General features: G+C 42.4%; 1 protein-coding gene across 1 annotated transcript in view; it reads right to left on the minus strand.

The window, feature by feature from the left end:
• Positions 1 to 16,226, minus strand: part of LOC124071973 (ryanodine receptor 3-like) — a 97,171-nt gene that overhangs the window by 20,299 nt on the left and 60,646 nt on the right. The window contains exons 40-67 of the mRNA XM_046413083.1: positions 14,002 to 14,275; positions 13,729 to 13,843; positions 12,958 to 13,090; positions 12,104 to 12,207; positions 11,786 to 11,921; positions 11,301 to 11,487; positions 11,031 to 11,139; positions 10,808 to 10,928; positions 10,098 to 10,267; positions 8,999 to 9,219; positions 8,638 to 8,728; positions 7,869 to 8,009; positions 7,253 to 7,416; positions 7,016 to 7,094; positions 6,385 to 6,474; positions 6,130 to 6,276; positions 5,544 to 5,606; positions 5,278 to 5,353; positions 4,936 to 5,059; positions 4,657 to 4,772; positions 4,501 to 4,568; positions 4,272 to 4,393; positions 4,053 to 4,102; positions 3,342 to 3,402; positions 2,175 to 2,413; positions 1,511 to 1,592; positions 1,271 to 1,401; positions 176 to 499 (exon numbers count right to left, since the gene is read on the minus strand). Of these exons, the coding sequence (XP_046269039.1) occupies positions 176 to 499; positions 1,271 to 1,401; positions 1,511 to 1,592; positions 2,175 to 2,413; positions 3,342 to 3,402; positions 4,053 to 4,102; positions 4,272 to 4,393; positions 4,501 to 4,568; positions 4,657 to 4,772; positions 4,936 to 5,059; positions 5,278 to 5,353; positions 5,544 to 5,606; positions 6,130 to 6,276; positions 6,385 to 6,474; positions 7,016 to 7,094; positions 7,253 to 7,416; positions 7,869 to 8,009; positions 8,638 to 8,728; positions 8,999 to 9,219; positions 10,098 to 10,267; positions 10,808 to 10,928; positions 11,031 to 11,139; positions 11,301 to 11,487; positions 11,786 to 11,921; positions 12,104 to 12,207; positions 12,958 to 13,090; positions 13,729 to 13,843; positions 14,002 to 14,275 (3,738 nt within the window). The remainder of the gene's footprint in view (positions 1 to 175; positions 500 to 1,270; positions 1,402 to 1,510; positions 1,593 to 2,174; positions 2,414 to 3,341; positions 3,403 to 4,052; positions 4,103 to 4,271; positions 4,394 to 4,500; positions 4,569 to 4,656; positions 4,773 to 4,935; positions 5,060 to 5,277; positions 5,354 to 5,543; positions 5,607 to 6,129; positions 6,277 to 6,384; positions 6,475 to 7,015; positions 7,095 to 7,252; positions 7,417 to 7,868; positions 8,010 to 8,637; positions 8,729 to 8,998; positions 9,220 to 10,097; positions 10,268 to 10,807; positions 10,929 to 11,030; positions 11,140 to 11,300; positions 11,488 to 11,785; positions 11,922 to 12,103; positions 12,208 to 12,957; positions 13,091 to 13,728; positions 13,844 to 14,001; positions 14,276 to 16,226) is intronic.

Genomic DNA, 16,226 nt, shown 5'->3' on the forward strand with positions numbered 1-16,226 from the left:
GCCATGGACACCGGTACGGGGAATCGAACCAGCGATCCACCGGTTACGGGTCCGACACCCTAACCGCTGATCCACGACTGCCCACACAGACAATGTGGCGTGGAGCAAAGGTAAGACTCTTCTATGCATTCATTCCTTCTCATTATCATGAGCTGTTATAGCAAAATATGCCCACCTGCAATCCTCTTCATCCAAGAGGCTTCATCGATGCCCAGGTTGTTGTTGAGGATCTTGAGGATGTTGCCCAGAATGAGGCTGAGGTGCTCTGAGGTGACGGTGGTGCAGCAGATGCTGCCCCCGCTGGCTGGCTGGTTCTCTGGCCCCCTCTCCCACCAATAAGACAGATAGTTACACAACATGGGCAGCACCACCTCGATAACATGAGGCATCTCTGTGTAGCGTGCTCCAGACTCTGCCATGTCATTGATGTCCTTCATCAGACCGTCCAGCCACGGCATCCCGGGACACATCTCCTCGACTGAGTCTGGTATGCCTAGGACTGAAAACACCACAGGGGACTCACATGTGACTAAAACAATGTTTACATTACAGTACAACTAAGCAGAGGTAAGTGTGCTGATATGTGAGATAATTTCACACACTTACACGCATGTGTAAAAAACACACATCAGCCAGACTTTTCTCATGCTGTGGAACAGGGGTTTTCAAAGTCTGACATTGTGGTCTCCCTTTAGACAAAGCCCGGAAAAAGATGCTCACTTGCCACACCATAGTTTACTTGCCTAGATTAGCTCAATTCCTGGATGTCTGTGGGATTATTATTATTATGTTATTTGGTCCCATAGACATTCAACAACTGAGTCAAGATATCCTAATATTGCTGTTTGTCACAACTTCATACTGCTACACAAAACATGTTTGTCCAAAGGCATTTATCAGGGTCTGACTCTGGGAAAGGGGAAAAAACAGTAAATGCCTCAATACTGCTGTATTTCTGTGCTAAATCTTTTAATTTGCACACAATTGGGCTATTCTGTGTGATCTTTTTTGATAACTAATAACTAATACATGTATGTATGTATGTATAATAATAACTAGTAGAATCGCTTTTCACTTTGATTTACTGAGCCTCCCCTGAAACTCCACCCTCCCACTTTGAAAACTCTGCTGTAGAATATCTCAAAATGATAAGATGGCTATAAAAGGCAGACAAGTTCATTATTCACACTAAGCTGTTTGATAAGCCACCAATGTCCACTCTGGGTAATGAACACTTTTATTTTAGAATAATTACATGACAATGACTCACTGGCTCGTTCTCTAGCACTCTTGGTATTAAAGACGGAGCAGGGGTTATAGGTGTTGAGCAGCGGCTCCAGGAAGGCTACAGGCATGGCTCCAGCCAGGGTGGCCAGACACTGACCGAGAGCTGGTAGCTGTCTGAGGGACGCAGAGTGGAGGAGAGCTGGTCAATGCTGCTGAATATCACTGAGTTTCTGTGTTTCACAGAAATTAAAAACAAAATCATCCAGTGTTGAAGCTGAGATACCTTTCTACATAAATATTTTTCCCAGTACCCAGTGCATAGAGGCTGGTCAGGATTCGATAGCAAGACACCTGGACATCCTCCACTGGAAAAAAACAAAAAAAAAAAAATTAGAACACAAAGCATCCACATTTTGGTGGTGTAACAAGAAATGTCGAAGTATCCCCAAAGTAACAGGGACAGATCTTCTGTCAACTGTGAATGTTAGACAAAATACAACACTCGAGACTGAGGAGCTTGAAATATTTCAGTGGGTAAACTCTGACCTGCTGGTGGCGCTGGAGAAAAAGACAGGTATGTACCAAAATACATGGCGATCTATGTAATAGGTGTGGAGATACTTCAGTCTGGACCGAAGCGGTAGACAGACCAACCTGAAATGTTGACCTCCTACGACAGCAGCCTTACAGGATAGGTTATGATGGACTAAGTATTGTAAAGCACTGATTAAAAGTCCTTTGTTATTTTGCTTATTTGCAGGGTAGGGTATGATAACTTTACTGCACATTTGTGTAAGTATGCAATATATACATATTTTCCACAGTGTCAAGATGTAAGAAGGATGTCACCACTGTATTCGACTAAACCTGACATTGAAACTTGACTACAGTGTTTGAGCAGCCTTTTACGCAACATGTTAGATCATTCCTTTGCTGTCAGGACTCACAAAGCAGGTCGACTCCAAAGTGATGCTGAGTGATGTGTTCAAACAGAGCGGTTAAAATGGGGAGCAGAGCTACAGTGGTGTAGTTGATGTTCTGCGACACCCCTTTCATCTGCGAGCGGGAGTGAGTGAACTTCCCCAGCTTCAGGTTCTCGAACGTCTTCTCCAGGTCCTCTGCGGCGTTCTCAAAGAATGTCCTGAGCCCCACCCTCACCAGCTCTGAGCCCGACTTCATCACCGTCCTGTTGGAGTGAAAGGGAGAGTAATAAATGACTGAAACCAAACAAGGAGATATGCACGGGTAGAGCTATAACAAACCACTGGACACCCTTTGGTATGCAAAGGACAACACTGTTTACCCACAGTGGGACACGCTCACTTTAAAATTATTTCACTCTCACAGGCTGTGAAGGTTTTTAGTCATGAAATATGAGACATGAGTACCAACCTGACGGCCTGTACACTAAAACGTCAATGATTTATTTAATGAATTGAGTGGATATTGAAATCTAAGGTGAGTTTGCCGGTGGTGGAGCAAAGACGTATCATATGACAGTCTGAAAAAGCACAATGCATTAATATGATTAGTCGGTCTATTTTCAGCAATTCACAGTTCATAACATCGCTAAATGAATTACCCATTGTTAAGCCTTGATGTGTCCCAGTAGGAAGGGGAAATGAAAGACAGAGTCTGTGGGCATCAGCTGTAGCTCTTCAGCACAAACAAGACACAGTAATACATCGTAAATTTAGCCTCATTATGAGTGAGCTGTATTAAAAAACAGCACATTGTGTCTAAAGAACACAATAAGCCCCGGGCAACATGTGGTGTATGAAATTTGTTTTGCTTATTTAAATGCCAGAGGATGCTCTTTGTTAATGCCAGTGCCTCCCATAAGTCATCAGAGTAATAACTGCTTAAAAAGAAAATGTTCATGACAAATATTCTCCTCTTCAGGGTCTTACAGGGGTTACATTCTGCATTATTGCTTTTAACAGGAAAAACTATAATTAGTTTCTCAAACATTTACAGTTTGAACACTCATTATCAGGCTGAGGGCTTTTGTTAACAATTAAAAGTTTTTATTAACATCTCTTCAACTTTCAAAGAGAAAACTTAACAGTTCCAGGTTCCTTTTGAGGCTCAAGTGCTGTCAAATTTGTACTCACCTGGTGTCCAGGGTGTGTGCCAGGATATGCAGACAGCTAACAATGGTAGTGGAGTCACTCCCTGCGAGACAACACAAAAGCATCAATATGACATGAACACACATGCTGTCACCCATGTTTTGAGGTCTTTCTTGACCTGAGCTGAGCCTCTCATAGCAGTTTTGAGTTCTTGTCTGGGTTTGCACCACACACAAGCCTACAGCCAAATAAGTAGTTTTCTGGCTCAGTAGGACAAGTTTAGTGAATCGATTTCTAGTTCAGCACCTCAGTTGGATGTGGGGCATCCACTGCGTTTAGGGGTAAAATGAATAAATCCAGTGGTTTTGTAGATCAAACTGAACTATCAAAAGCATCACAATCTAAATAATTAATCATCATATCAGTGGCAGGGGCTCAGGTTGCTGCTGTTTAAAGAAACACTTCATTGCTTTAGGAGATATGCACATTAGCTTTCTTGCCAATAGTTATATGAAACAATTCATGCCACTTTAATGTCTGTACAGTAAATATGAAGCTACAGCCAGCAACCTGTTAGCTTAGCTTAGCATAAAGACCGGAGACAGGAGAAACAGGTAGCCTAATTCTGAACGAAGGTAACAATGTCAAAGTCTACCAGCTCCTTGTAAGCTCATTAATACACACTTGATTCATAAATGATTAATAAAAATAAAAGTGCGGTTTTACAGATGAATGTCCCAGTATTTAGCTTACCAAAGAGAGAAATCCTATGTCTGACAAGAGCTGCCAGTTTACAAAACAGGCTGGAGGTGTGATGGATAGACAAAGGAAGGAAATCAGACAGTTACAAAGAGTAAACTGGGAGAGAAGATTAGTAATTATGATTGTAAGAGTTTAGGATATTAAATGAATACTTTAAAGGTATTGTCATGCTATATTGTGGTAGTTAAAAGAGCTGTTTTCACTGTGTACCTGGTGACCATCTCCTTCTCCTTGTTGGAGGCGTAACCGCTGCTGCTAAGGTTTTTATTGGGGGAGGAGAGGAAGTAGAGAGAGTGGTTCTTGAAGTACTGGTCAATGAGGGGAAGGAGAACCTGAAAGAGGAGATCGATAATGACCACATCAGATCAGATTGATGGAAATTTCATCAAAAAGAGTTATGCATATATGTGGATAGCATCTGTTAATATTACATCCTTACTTTGGCAAAAAACTTGATTTCCTGTTCATGAGGGGACCTGTCTGTTTTGCCACTGGCAGCCATGGCCTCTGGATGGAGAGCACGAATGTACATACATTTAGTAGTAAGCAACAGGACTATTTTTTTGCAGTCGAGTCCAATGCAATGTGAACATACCCAGATGAGCGATGAACTCCTGAGCTGAGTCAACATATTTGAGCAGCTTCTTGAGGAACTTGTATGCGAACCTCTTCTCCATGGAAGAGGAATCCTGCTCTAAGTCCTTCAAACCTCTGCAACACAAAAATATCTTAACTATAAACCAACAATACCACATTTCCTTTAAAAGGTATTAGACAAAGGACTCCCCTGGCAGTGCTAACTATGAAGAGGAAAAGTGAGCAAATTGGGTTAAACTTCAGGAAGACATATGACCAACATCTTAAAAGTTTGAACCTTGTGATGCTGTAGCCACTGATTTGCAGGAAGCGGAAAAGGTCCTGGGCTTTCTCCCGATCACGGGCCTTCTCCTTGGCTGTCAGGGTGTCATAGGGCACCAGCAGTGGGTGTGTTCCCCCACCTTAAACCACAGACAACCTCGTATTAAGTAAGACTTGTTCTCTACTGTGTGCTTAGTCAATGCCAGTGGGGCAAACACATATGCTCACAGGCACATATAAACGCAGCAACAACCAAGATGCACTTTACACACACCAGCACCACCTAGGCTCTTTGCCTGTCCTGCAGATACCACTATGTAATGTGCATCGACTATGATTGACTTCATTAGCAAATCACCTCTGCTTCCAAGGTCACTCTTCTTCTTCTTTGCCCAGATGTTATGGTAGTTTTCAGCCACCACCTCCACCATCCCCTTGGACCAAAGACAAACAATACAATCAGTACATCTCAGTGCAGAGCAGGTCCCACCCACATTACTCATTCACATTCAGGAAATATTGCCTTTCATATTTCATCTTGTATTCACACTCAGAGGTCATTTGATGCTGTTTTTTTAAAAAAAAAAAAAGAAAAAAAAAGGTACGACAAAACAACAAACTCACCTGCAGTTCTCTGGATAGAACAACGTTGCTTGTGTCTATTGGGCTCGGATTGAAGCCATTTGCCTGGAGATGTTCAAAAGATGCAGATTTACACTGAGACTCAGTCTGCTATTATAACACTTTTATTAAATGAGACCTAAACTGACTGTGACTTCCAAATTCAACAAAAAACTGAAGTTAAAAAAATATTTGCACGTTTGTGTAAGGAAGAAAATAAACAAACAGGATTACAAAAGTGCTGTGATGCTGATCTTTACTTTGAGAACAATCATCAAGAGCATCATCACTTTGAGTCAGGCACACATAACACCAATGTTGCAGCTGAGAGTGTGAGAAAACATAAAACAAAAGTAAATTACACTACTGGATAGCAAAAAGCAAAAGCAAAAAACTTTAGTATTCAGTATTAAAAATATTATGATTATGAGTTTATCATCAACTACTAGAGGATGACAATTAAGTGAAGAAACACATAATTTTATAATCCACTGTATAACATACCATAATGGTCTGTTAATGAAAAGTTTTTGAAGGAAAGGCAAATTTGATGTCAGTGTTTGTTTCTCTCATATCCTTGCCACTGTACCTGTGAAACCTGAGAGATCTTTCGCATTTTCTCACTCTCCCTTTGCTGAGACATGCTTTCTCCATCTTTGGTCCTGTCGATGCTCCAGCCCATTGCCAGCATACTCTTCAGGGACTCTCTAATTGGCCATCTGTAAATCTCTTTCTCCTGAAGCGCACACAGAGACAGAAAAAGGGAAAAGGGCCCAGCAGCCTTAATTTTTAGGTCGCTTCATTCTCAATCTTCTTCACAAATCTTATGTTCAGCATTCTGTACCTTCTCTGTCAGGGCTTTGAAGGTCCTGAGCTGAGGGTGAATCTTGGCCTTCTCATCCACACAGTCTCCATATTTCCACCCCAGCAGCACCTGAAGCACAAGCACAAATGGATGTACAAGCATGAAAACAATCTTCCCTGCCTTCAGATTCTCTTAAGGACACAATTTATTGTTTAGAAGACTGGTGGCAGAGTAAGTATGCATAACACATTCAGTTTGTGCTGTCTTCAGCTCTAATTTTTTTGACAGATGTAACAATGCAGCATAAGCACTTGGCACAGAAAAGAGCAGGAGCTTTCTACATAGACACAAGCAAAATTATTGTCAGCATGCCTGGAGTATCTCTTTCAATAATAACAAAAGTGAGGCATCAACAAAAGAAAGAATTCTGTCACACTGGTAAAAAGAACAATATCAACATTATGTAGAATCAACAACATTGATATGAACTAGTTTTTCACTTTGAAATGGAAGAAATCGTCACTTTCCTGATGATTTTGAGTGCAGTATTTCTTCAAAGAGAAACATTTTAAGTGTCCTCTCCTTTTCTCACAATACTTATGACTTGTTCCATGTTGAATACAGTGCAATTTAATACCTATTTTTGCAGGTGAACGCTATCGGGCTTTACCTTTTCTGCTGACCATTTCTCATGGGAATGTTCTGCATACTTGTTGACAAAGTGCTCGAGCTTCTCTGGAAGAGCAATACTGAAAAAAAAGAACAGGACAATTAGTCTGCTTGTGTATGCATATGCAAGTCACTGAAGCCAAGTATGTCATGTACTGTGCACGACATTACAGGCATGATACGAGAAGTCAGACTGATACTATATGTTTCACAGAAATCTGGTTTGAACGTGGCTTACTTTGCAGTATTGATGGGTTTGGGGTCAAAGTTGCCCTGAGCGTCAACAGAAACAGGCTTTTCCACAGTGGTACTAATGGAGGCATCCACATAATCCGGTGGCAACGCTCCAGCTATGGCACTGAGGCAGGGCATGGCCATCTTGAATAACTCAGGGTCATATTTCTGCATGGTAACAGAAAGAAAGCTACAGAGTAAATTCAAAGCTTATTCTTATTTACCGAAAACAAGTAATTTGCTTAATTGTTCGTTTAAGGTGGAACTTTAATAAAGCTATAAAGCCTCTCCAGTCTAAGTGTATCAGTGCAGGGGCAAGCGGAAGAGACGTTAATGAAGAATTATTCTAAAAGCCTGATAAGCAGCATGCTAGCAGCTGTGGATCAATGGTGGCTGTCGAGATATTGATGTTTTCAGGCCAGCCCTTTGCACAGCCTCCTTTCATGAGCGTGCATTTAGAGTGATGCGCTGAGTCCAGCTATCTGCATCACGAACAGACCTTAAGATATTGGATGAATTAGAGGATTTTTATTTCACTGTTTATCACTTCTGTGGAACATTTGCAATGCTATACTCTTTTAATAAGAACACGTTAATTACTCAAATCGAGAACCCCTTACCCTCTGCGACAGAGAATCAAATACTCCCCAGAAGATTTTCTTAGTGAGCAGTAGTTCATCCTCGGATGCGGTCCCGTAGCTGCCCCAGCCTGACGGGAGGCAGTAGTACTTCCAGTTTTGTTCATAGTGGTTGGTTAGAAGCTGGAGGACACACATAAAGCGAAGGTCAAAACTAGCAGAGTAACTAATACACAGAATTTAGTAAACAGGCATACCATCAACGAGCCTGTACACATACGCACAACACACTGGAACCTCAAAGGAAATCAGTTCCCTCACACTCAGCAGAAATGAAAACCAAATGTGTACATGAAAGTACAGAACAACTGTGTTCACCATTTCACAAACCAGTCACTATCTATTACATCTCCAGTATTTCTTGTGTGGCCAGACAAACGAAGGGGAGCAGTGGAGCCAACGAGCATGTAATAACACTATTCAATACACCTCCCCTCTCTTCCTGTAGCTGCCCACTTTGTTCATACCAAAAGATTAACACCATGGTAAAGCCACACCTGCAACAGAGCTGGTGAAAATACGCTGTAGGTACACAGAGCGACAATCTACTAGATTAAGTTAGTCAAGTATTACATTCAGACAAAACAAAGGCTGCGTTATGTAGAAAAGTAAAAAGAGAGAAAAGGCAGACAGGAAATAACAAAAACTGAGGCATGCAACCAGAGGAACAGTCAAAGTGAGACGAAGGCCAAATACAGGACGGCAAAGGGATTTGAAAAGAGTAAGAAAAGTGAAGGAAATTGTTGCCCACCCTGAGAGGCATCTTGCAGTAATCACTCAGCAAGGGCACATCAAAGACAAGGCGTCGCAGGAGCTGCTGCAGCATGGAGGGACGAAGGTGTCTGCAGAATAAGGTGAGAGAGAGATAAGAGTGTTGTTGCCCTGGGCTGCTTTTTACCAGAACATCTTCAGACTCTAACCATTTTTGTCTCACTGATTTAGAGAGATATTTAGGGAAAACAGGCCCTGAGCTATAACAGAGGTTTGCTAGAAAGCAGATAAAATGTACGCTGAGATGGTGAGATGCCACATATGTTTGGCGTAATGTCACAAAAAAAAAAAAAAAAGAGAAAACTTTTAAATCAACTGGAAGAGATTCACATGTTCCTTACTTGCAGACAGCCAGCAGGCACTCCTCTATAGCATCTCTTTGGGCCTTGGTAAGTGAACGGCCCTTGGAGAGGCGGTAGATGGTGTGCAGAGTGGAGTCGATGAGGGTGGCGTAGTGCTCCGTGCCGGCAAAGAGAGGGGCGCAGCGGGTGAGGAGGGGTAACAAAGCTGAGCCGATGTAGCGGTTCATGGCCAGGGCCGTCTCTGTGGTACACAAACCCTCCTTAAGAAAGAAAGGGTCACAGGTCATACAACATGTGACAGTGGTGGCTTTGCTTCATCTAAAGCAAGCATACGTGACTTAAGAAATACAAAATAACACATCCTCTGACTAAAGATTTTAGGTTTTAGGTTTTGTTGCCACATCCTCATTTGGTCTGCTAGGACTTGTAGTCTGTGGTAGCTAATGTTAACAAATTCTACATAAATATTGCTGTGTAAATTATATCACTGAGTCAGGCCACTAACTTCATGACTCTTGGCCTTCTTTTAAACTAATGTCTTGGCTCTTACAAATATCCTGCAATTGCTATTTGTGGCCACAGTTGCTTTGAAAGGTAAGAGTGTGTTCGGTGACCAATTTCAAAGAGCAATGTTTCAAAAGAGCTATGTAAAAATGATCTTGTAAATGATGTTGCAAAAGCAAGCTAAGCCAAAGAGATTATGTCACTATTAAAGCCACCAATAACCCTAAAAAGATATAAAAAACATCAAAAAAGGAGAGAGAGAGAGAGAGAGAGAGACAGAGAGAGAGAGAGAGAGAGAGATAATCAACACTTAATCATAGGAACTCTGCTCATTTTAGCCAAAATGCTGCATCCTATAGATTCCAAAGTTAAGAGTTGAACAAGCCAGGTTTTAATTTCAAAGCTGCTCCTGTACTTAAAACTCTGTAATCTTTTGTTTAAATAAGAGTAAAGAACAAGAGTAAAGAATACATTAATCAACCAAAGAGAAACTACAACCACAGATTAATGAGAAGTTCCTCATTAGTATAAAAGGTTGCCCGATAATATCGATCCTGAAATCCTTGATGAAGTTCACGGTACGAAGCCCAGCAATTTGTTACTTCTCTCCTGTGTTACTGTCAGCTCTACTCACCGTATCCAGAGAGGTAGCAGCTCTCAGGTCAGGAAGGAAACCCACTTCGAGAAGGTGAAGCAGAAAGCTCTGGTCCTCAATGCCATACACCCTGTCCAAAAACAGCACCATAGGGGCCTTGTGATCCGGACAGAAGCAGGCTGACATGTCCGGCTCTGTCACTGACCCATCTGAGACAGATTGAGACAGGAAAAGAAAGGCTCAGCCCACGGAGTAAACCGCACAGGTGTTAAGCAGTGAAATACCCAGAGAACAGCCTACAGCACATAATGACAAGTCTTTTCTGATTAGGGGAGTCATGTGTATTCATTAGGGCAGCATGCAGCAGCATGTGAATAAGATTCTTGTGATGCTGGAGCCTGGCCTGCTGACAGAATCTGTGTGGCAGTGCTCTGGGCAGCAAATTTAAGAGGTGAGTCTTGCAATGCTTATGCTAAACAATCAATAGAGCAAGACAGCTCGCTATAGAAATGATTTGGCTTACTCTTACACTTACAAATGGGAGGGTGCAGTAAAGCGTTGTGCTGATTAAAAAGGCATGAGAAGTGAAATGAAATCAATAACCTTCCACCTTGCCTTGAATGGGCAGAGTTTTCCAACCACTGTTCGTGCATGTGATCGAGACATCCTGTATTAGCATGTAAATGAAAAGGATGTGTCCTTTGATGGAAGACTAAAGGTGTGTTGTACAGTATGCGGATGGCCAGTACCTTTGTTGCTGACGGGCATTTTGAGTGGTATGCTAATAATTCCCACAAGGTCTTCGGTAGGCACCAGAGAGCGCAGAATGGCACGAATGCGCAGAGCTTCACCTTTCCCCTTGTTGATGAGCTGAAGAAGAGGAAAAAGGGGGGTGAAAACGAGGAAAATCTATAAGAGAAAACCAATAAATAAATTCTTTCTATTCTATATGATAGTTTCTATCCAACATACATGCATCTCTGGGGCACAACGTCCCAACAGGTCGATGAGTGCGGAGTAGAAGGACATGATGGCATTGCCCATGTGTACCACTTCCTCCTCATCGTCACCATCAGCGGACCTAACAGTGAGAAAAGTGGAGAGTTGAGGAAACAGAAAAGAGGGGGACATTTTTAAAGGGCATCAGAGCAATGACGGCAAGGCAAGGGGGATAAGCATCTAATCTTAAAGGTAAGTCCTCAGCATTGATTTGATAAGCTTTGCTTGATCGTTATGGCTTACACGTCAGAGCTGACTCCGTGTACAGAGCCCGGAAGGTCCAAAGCTGGCGTCTCAGAGATCTTGATGGCTTCCTTCATGGCAGCCAGCAGGCCATTCCCTCCTTCTCCCCTCAGGGCAGGTCCAAAACACTCTGGACGACGGATGAGCAGCTTGACCACAACACTGGAGTTCTCCTCCACACTCTCACCTGGAACACAAACAGAAAATCAAGAGTGTAAACAAGAAAACCACAATTTACGTCAGAAAGAAAACACAGCACAGAAACACCCTGCAGCTCTAACATTGACACACCACTATCCCCAAGCCCGAGGCATAACTTCAGGTAGCCGTTGCCTTAAGTACTAATCAAAAGTCTTTCGATTGTCATTGGACTTTTTCTGCACTTTTCAAAATGTTTAAGGAAAGATACAGAGGACTGAACAGAAAGCGAGAGTGAGAGACAAAAGGAGAGAGAGAGGGACACTAAATGTTAACTGCAGCCATACCGTTGACAAAGACTGCAAACCGCAAGAAGGAAAGGTAACGCTCTCCCTCAATGGGGTTCCATCCGATATCTGGATAACCTTTAGCCAGGAGCATTGGACAACTCTGGAGACCACAGCCTGCCAGATAGGTGACCACCTGGAGGTTATAACACATACAAAACATCACATATGGATCAATACTAATACAACTCTAATCTATTCATAATAGGTCATCTCAAATTCTAGTTTATGCAAGTGAAGATCCTCAGATTTTCATTGCCAGTGACATGGTCCTTAAATGTTGATACACACTACAGTAGCGCAGGGGCTGAGTCTCACCTTGTCCAGATCAGGTTCTTCCAGTGCCAGAGCCAGGCCATTGTTGTCCATCACAGAGGAAGCAGCCACATCTAGAGGAGTGGAGCCTCTCATAGCTGGTGAAGCTACAATACAAAGCACACCCACAGAATCAACCATTTCCTCTGTTGCAGCTTATATTACCCTGCGTCTGTGTTCATAATGCCACAAAGTTAAGTACATAACAGCAGGGGGCAGTGTTTCCACTTTTTCCAAAATATCACTGGCAGCTGATCTGGTTAAGTTTTAAAGGAAAGTTTCCTCTACCAGTGGAGACACCTGTGAGGTTCCACAGGGCTCTTTTAGCACTGTGGTTACAAACACATCATCGTGATAGTGTGATTACAGATTGTGTATTTTTTGTGGCATCTTAATTCAAGTATTTAAGTGTGTGTGGGTGCATGTGTGTGCATCCAGGAGAAACACTCTCTCGCCCCAGCGGAGTGTTCTTTGAGACTGTGGCACTGCCATCTTCTAAGAGAATGAGAGACGATTCAATAGATTCTCAGACTCACAATTACACACACGTCTTTTAAGACCAATATATGTGAGCTTCAAGGCACAGGACAAGTCCTGTGGTGATTATAATGTGATGAAGCATATAAATGAGAATGCTTGCGGTCATCTTTCATCAATCAAAGAGCTGGTTTTACATGTATGTTCAGTCCATATGCGTATGTCATACATCTTCCTCTAGCACGTCCAACACTCTTCACATTTTGATTAATTCCTTTTGAAGTTCGAGGATCCTCGTCCAGGATCAGAGGTCAATTGGGAAATTTCATCATGCATTGTAAAAGCAGCAGTTAAACAGGGACATAGAGAGATGTACCCACCTAACCCCACGCTGCTATTCTCCAACAGGTAGCTGAGGTGGTCAAACATGGCTTTCTGGTTTTGACGGCTGATCCGGCAGAAGTAGCACAGGAAGCGACAGCAGCTAGCCACCATTTTGGGGAAGGCAATTTCCTGTAGAATGACACATAAAAAGCAGGGTCAAACATCTGCCCTGGGTAGATTTTAAAACAGGATAAATGCAGTAACATCATAACCAAGACTAAGTTCATTACAAATTACAAAGCACAGGTACACTTTGTCTTGACATATTTCTCAGGCAACAGTGTCATTATAAATACATATATATACAATCTTCATGTCTAGACATTGATTTTTCCCCAAAAAGAAAACATGAAAATGACACCAAGTGGCTTTGGGGAATCTGCTGTCTTATTCCGAGTTTATTGTAACGACTTTCTCCAGGCTTGTTACCATAAAGTCCTCCGCATGTCTTCAATCCTAATTAAAGTCTAGGGCGTGACACCGCCACACAGCCAGCCAGTCAGCCACACTCTGCCCTTTCTGCCCTTCCTCCAAGACTGTGATGCTGTCAGCCTGAGGAGAAGGCCCACCTACTGAGACCACGTCTCCATTAATGCGCGCTCACCCTGTGTCTGCGCTTCACGCACACAAATGATAACAGACTAAAAACGGACTAAAAAAACAGACTTTCTGGATGAACGACATCACTTCTGGCGAGCTGGTGCGGTGAACTACATGGGCGCCTCTTTAACTGCCTGTGTAAGCAATGGGGGTAGAAATTGTTGAACCTGGGACTTGTCTCCTCCAAGCACGTTAACCATGACCTCCATGACAGTCTCATGCATGCCCAGTATTCTCATTAGGTTGGGGTGCTGGTAGAACACTTTGTTGTTCATGATGTCCCTGGAGAGGAAACAAGACATAATAGATATTTTACACAGTGCACTTCAATAGTGTGCCAAACTATCAGACACATGATGACTTGTAAGATAAAATTAAGTATAAATAAAGCCCAAGGCAAACATATTTGGCCTACACAGACCTCCTCTGGGGCAACCTACCCAAGTCCATCAATCATGAGCTTCTCTTCCTCTTTGCCCATACGAACAGACAGCAGGGATCTGATCTGACCGAGGGAGGCCAGGAGGTTGATAGTGTCCTGGACCGAGACAGCGCTGATGGTGTAGGTCTTCCTCATGGCCCGCAGCAGCTCCCCAATGCTGTCATACTGCCTCCTCAGCAGGCTGAACATCTTGCGGACCAGCTCTGGGTCCTGGATGTGACACTCCTGGGCCCAGCTCACCATCGTCTGAGAGATCAGCTCTTTCAGATTGGCTGGAAAGAAAGTCAGGTAAAGGTGACTGATTGGCTTCTTTTATTTATTTTTGTTTTCAATTAAGAAACTTCATAAACTGATATCCTGTGTTGTACTGAATTACAAAATACCTTTATTTTGTATGACATTTATTTTTATGACCATTTAACCAAGTGAACCACCTATGACTGGACTGGAATTAGATGCAGTATGTCTCCCATCTAAAGGAAATAATGTTTTGTTTTTCTTTTGCCCAACAGAATAGAAAGCCTTGGCATAAGATTTTAAAGGGGCATTACAGTGATTTGGTTGCAATCTCACAAGTTGGAGAAGGAAAGAGAAAAATATAAGAACAAAACAATGCAGCAGAGGTTCACAGCTTCTAACCTTCCCTCAGTTAACTGAGGTCACACCAAGAAAGCAACCCTCGATAAAGCACTTCTCCCATAAAAATGCAGACACATGCGTATGCACTCATTAACATGCACTTTAGCTTCCACTTGACTGGGTGCTCTCATCTTTACACAAGCACTAAAGAAAAAAATAAAAAGACTGAGTTCAAAGGCTGCATTCACAAACTGGCTCAGTGATGCAAATAAGACCTTGAGCACAGACCAAAAAAAGACAGACAGCTCCATCAAAGTCTTTCGCGTGGCTTGAGTCAAATAGGACTGCACGCATGCATCAGCCACCTCTCCAAGCCTCAGCTTCGAAAGGAGGAGTAATCAGCTGTTTTTTTCTTCTGTTTCATGGGAAAGAAAACACATTTAATGAAAAAAAGGAAATGAGGGGAAAGCCTTGTTATGTAACAAATAAAGTGAAAAAGGTATTAATAGTTCTGAACAACCAAATACACTGTTTCTGTGATTAAACGTTGACATGTTTGTTTGGACAGCTCATATGTGGGCTACCCTTAAGGCTTAATTAAAATGGGATCAATAGAGGGTGTGGGTGAGGGTGTGCACATATATTTGTGAGTCTGCTGTTGGGGTACGAACACACAAAAAGGAAAACGACATCAATTAACTGAGAATCATAAAAGATGGAGCAGTTTATACTCGATTGATTTCCTTAGAACCAGTGCAATTAGGCGATTGTGTTTTTAAGACCGCTGTGTCCGTGTGGCTGATTGGATCTGTTGGATTTACTAAGACTTTTTGACATCAGCCTGTCAATCAGTGTTAGGGTGTGTGTGTGTGTGTGCATGCGTCTCTATGTAGGAGTGTGGAGCCAGCAGAATGTCACAGAGTGGTAACCGATCCTGCCATTGAGAATTGCGTGGGTGTCAGAGAAAGGGCAGAAGCACCAGCTTGCTCCAAAATGAGAAGCGACATTTCTTCCTCTCAGCCAAGATGCTTCACAACACCTGACTCTCATTCTGTCACACTATCACACACACTTGCTCGATCCATCTCTGTCTGCGTTGCTCTTGAATACACCCCTCCCGCACTTTTCCCTACGCTTGACTACACCCCAACAAACAGATATGACCAGCCTAGAGTTATATCGATGGAAGCTCTAGATTTTTTTTTTGATATGAGAGTTCACACACAATCCCTATTCTCTATTACACACACACATTTTTTTTCTGGGCAAGTCATCATGTCTGAGTATTAAATGCTTCTGGTGGACAAACCATTCATCAGGGGAGGAAAACGATTTCTGCGCTCCTTTTACTTCATTCCTATGAAATAATGGCAAAGACGACAACGCCTTTTGTATCTTCAGGGTCTCGCTGAGCAAGAAGATGTGAAGGGAGGAGTTATAGCAGGAGTGAAACTACAGAATATATCATGTCATCTTCACTCTGATGAGTTTTTTTCAAAACACATACCAGCAGTAACATACACTTCTCACATAAACGACTGTATCGTCATCTAATACATCCAACTATACCCAGTGACAAACCATGCTACTTGAAAACTTTAAACACATCATAAGTACGAAGTGAACAAAACAAAACACAATTCA

This window comes from Scatophagus argus, chromosome 15, assembly GCF_020382885.2.
Source record: "Scatophagus argus isolate fScaArg1 chromosome 15, fScaArg1.pri, whole genome shotgun sequence".
NCBI classification, from domain to species: domain Eukaryota; kingdom Metazoa; phylum Chordata; class Actinopteri; family Scatophagidae; genus Scatophagus; species Scatophagus argus.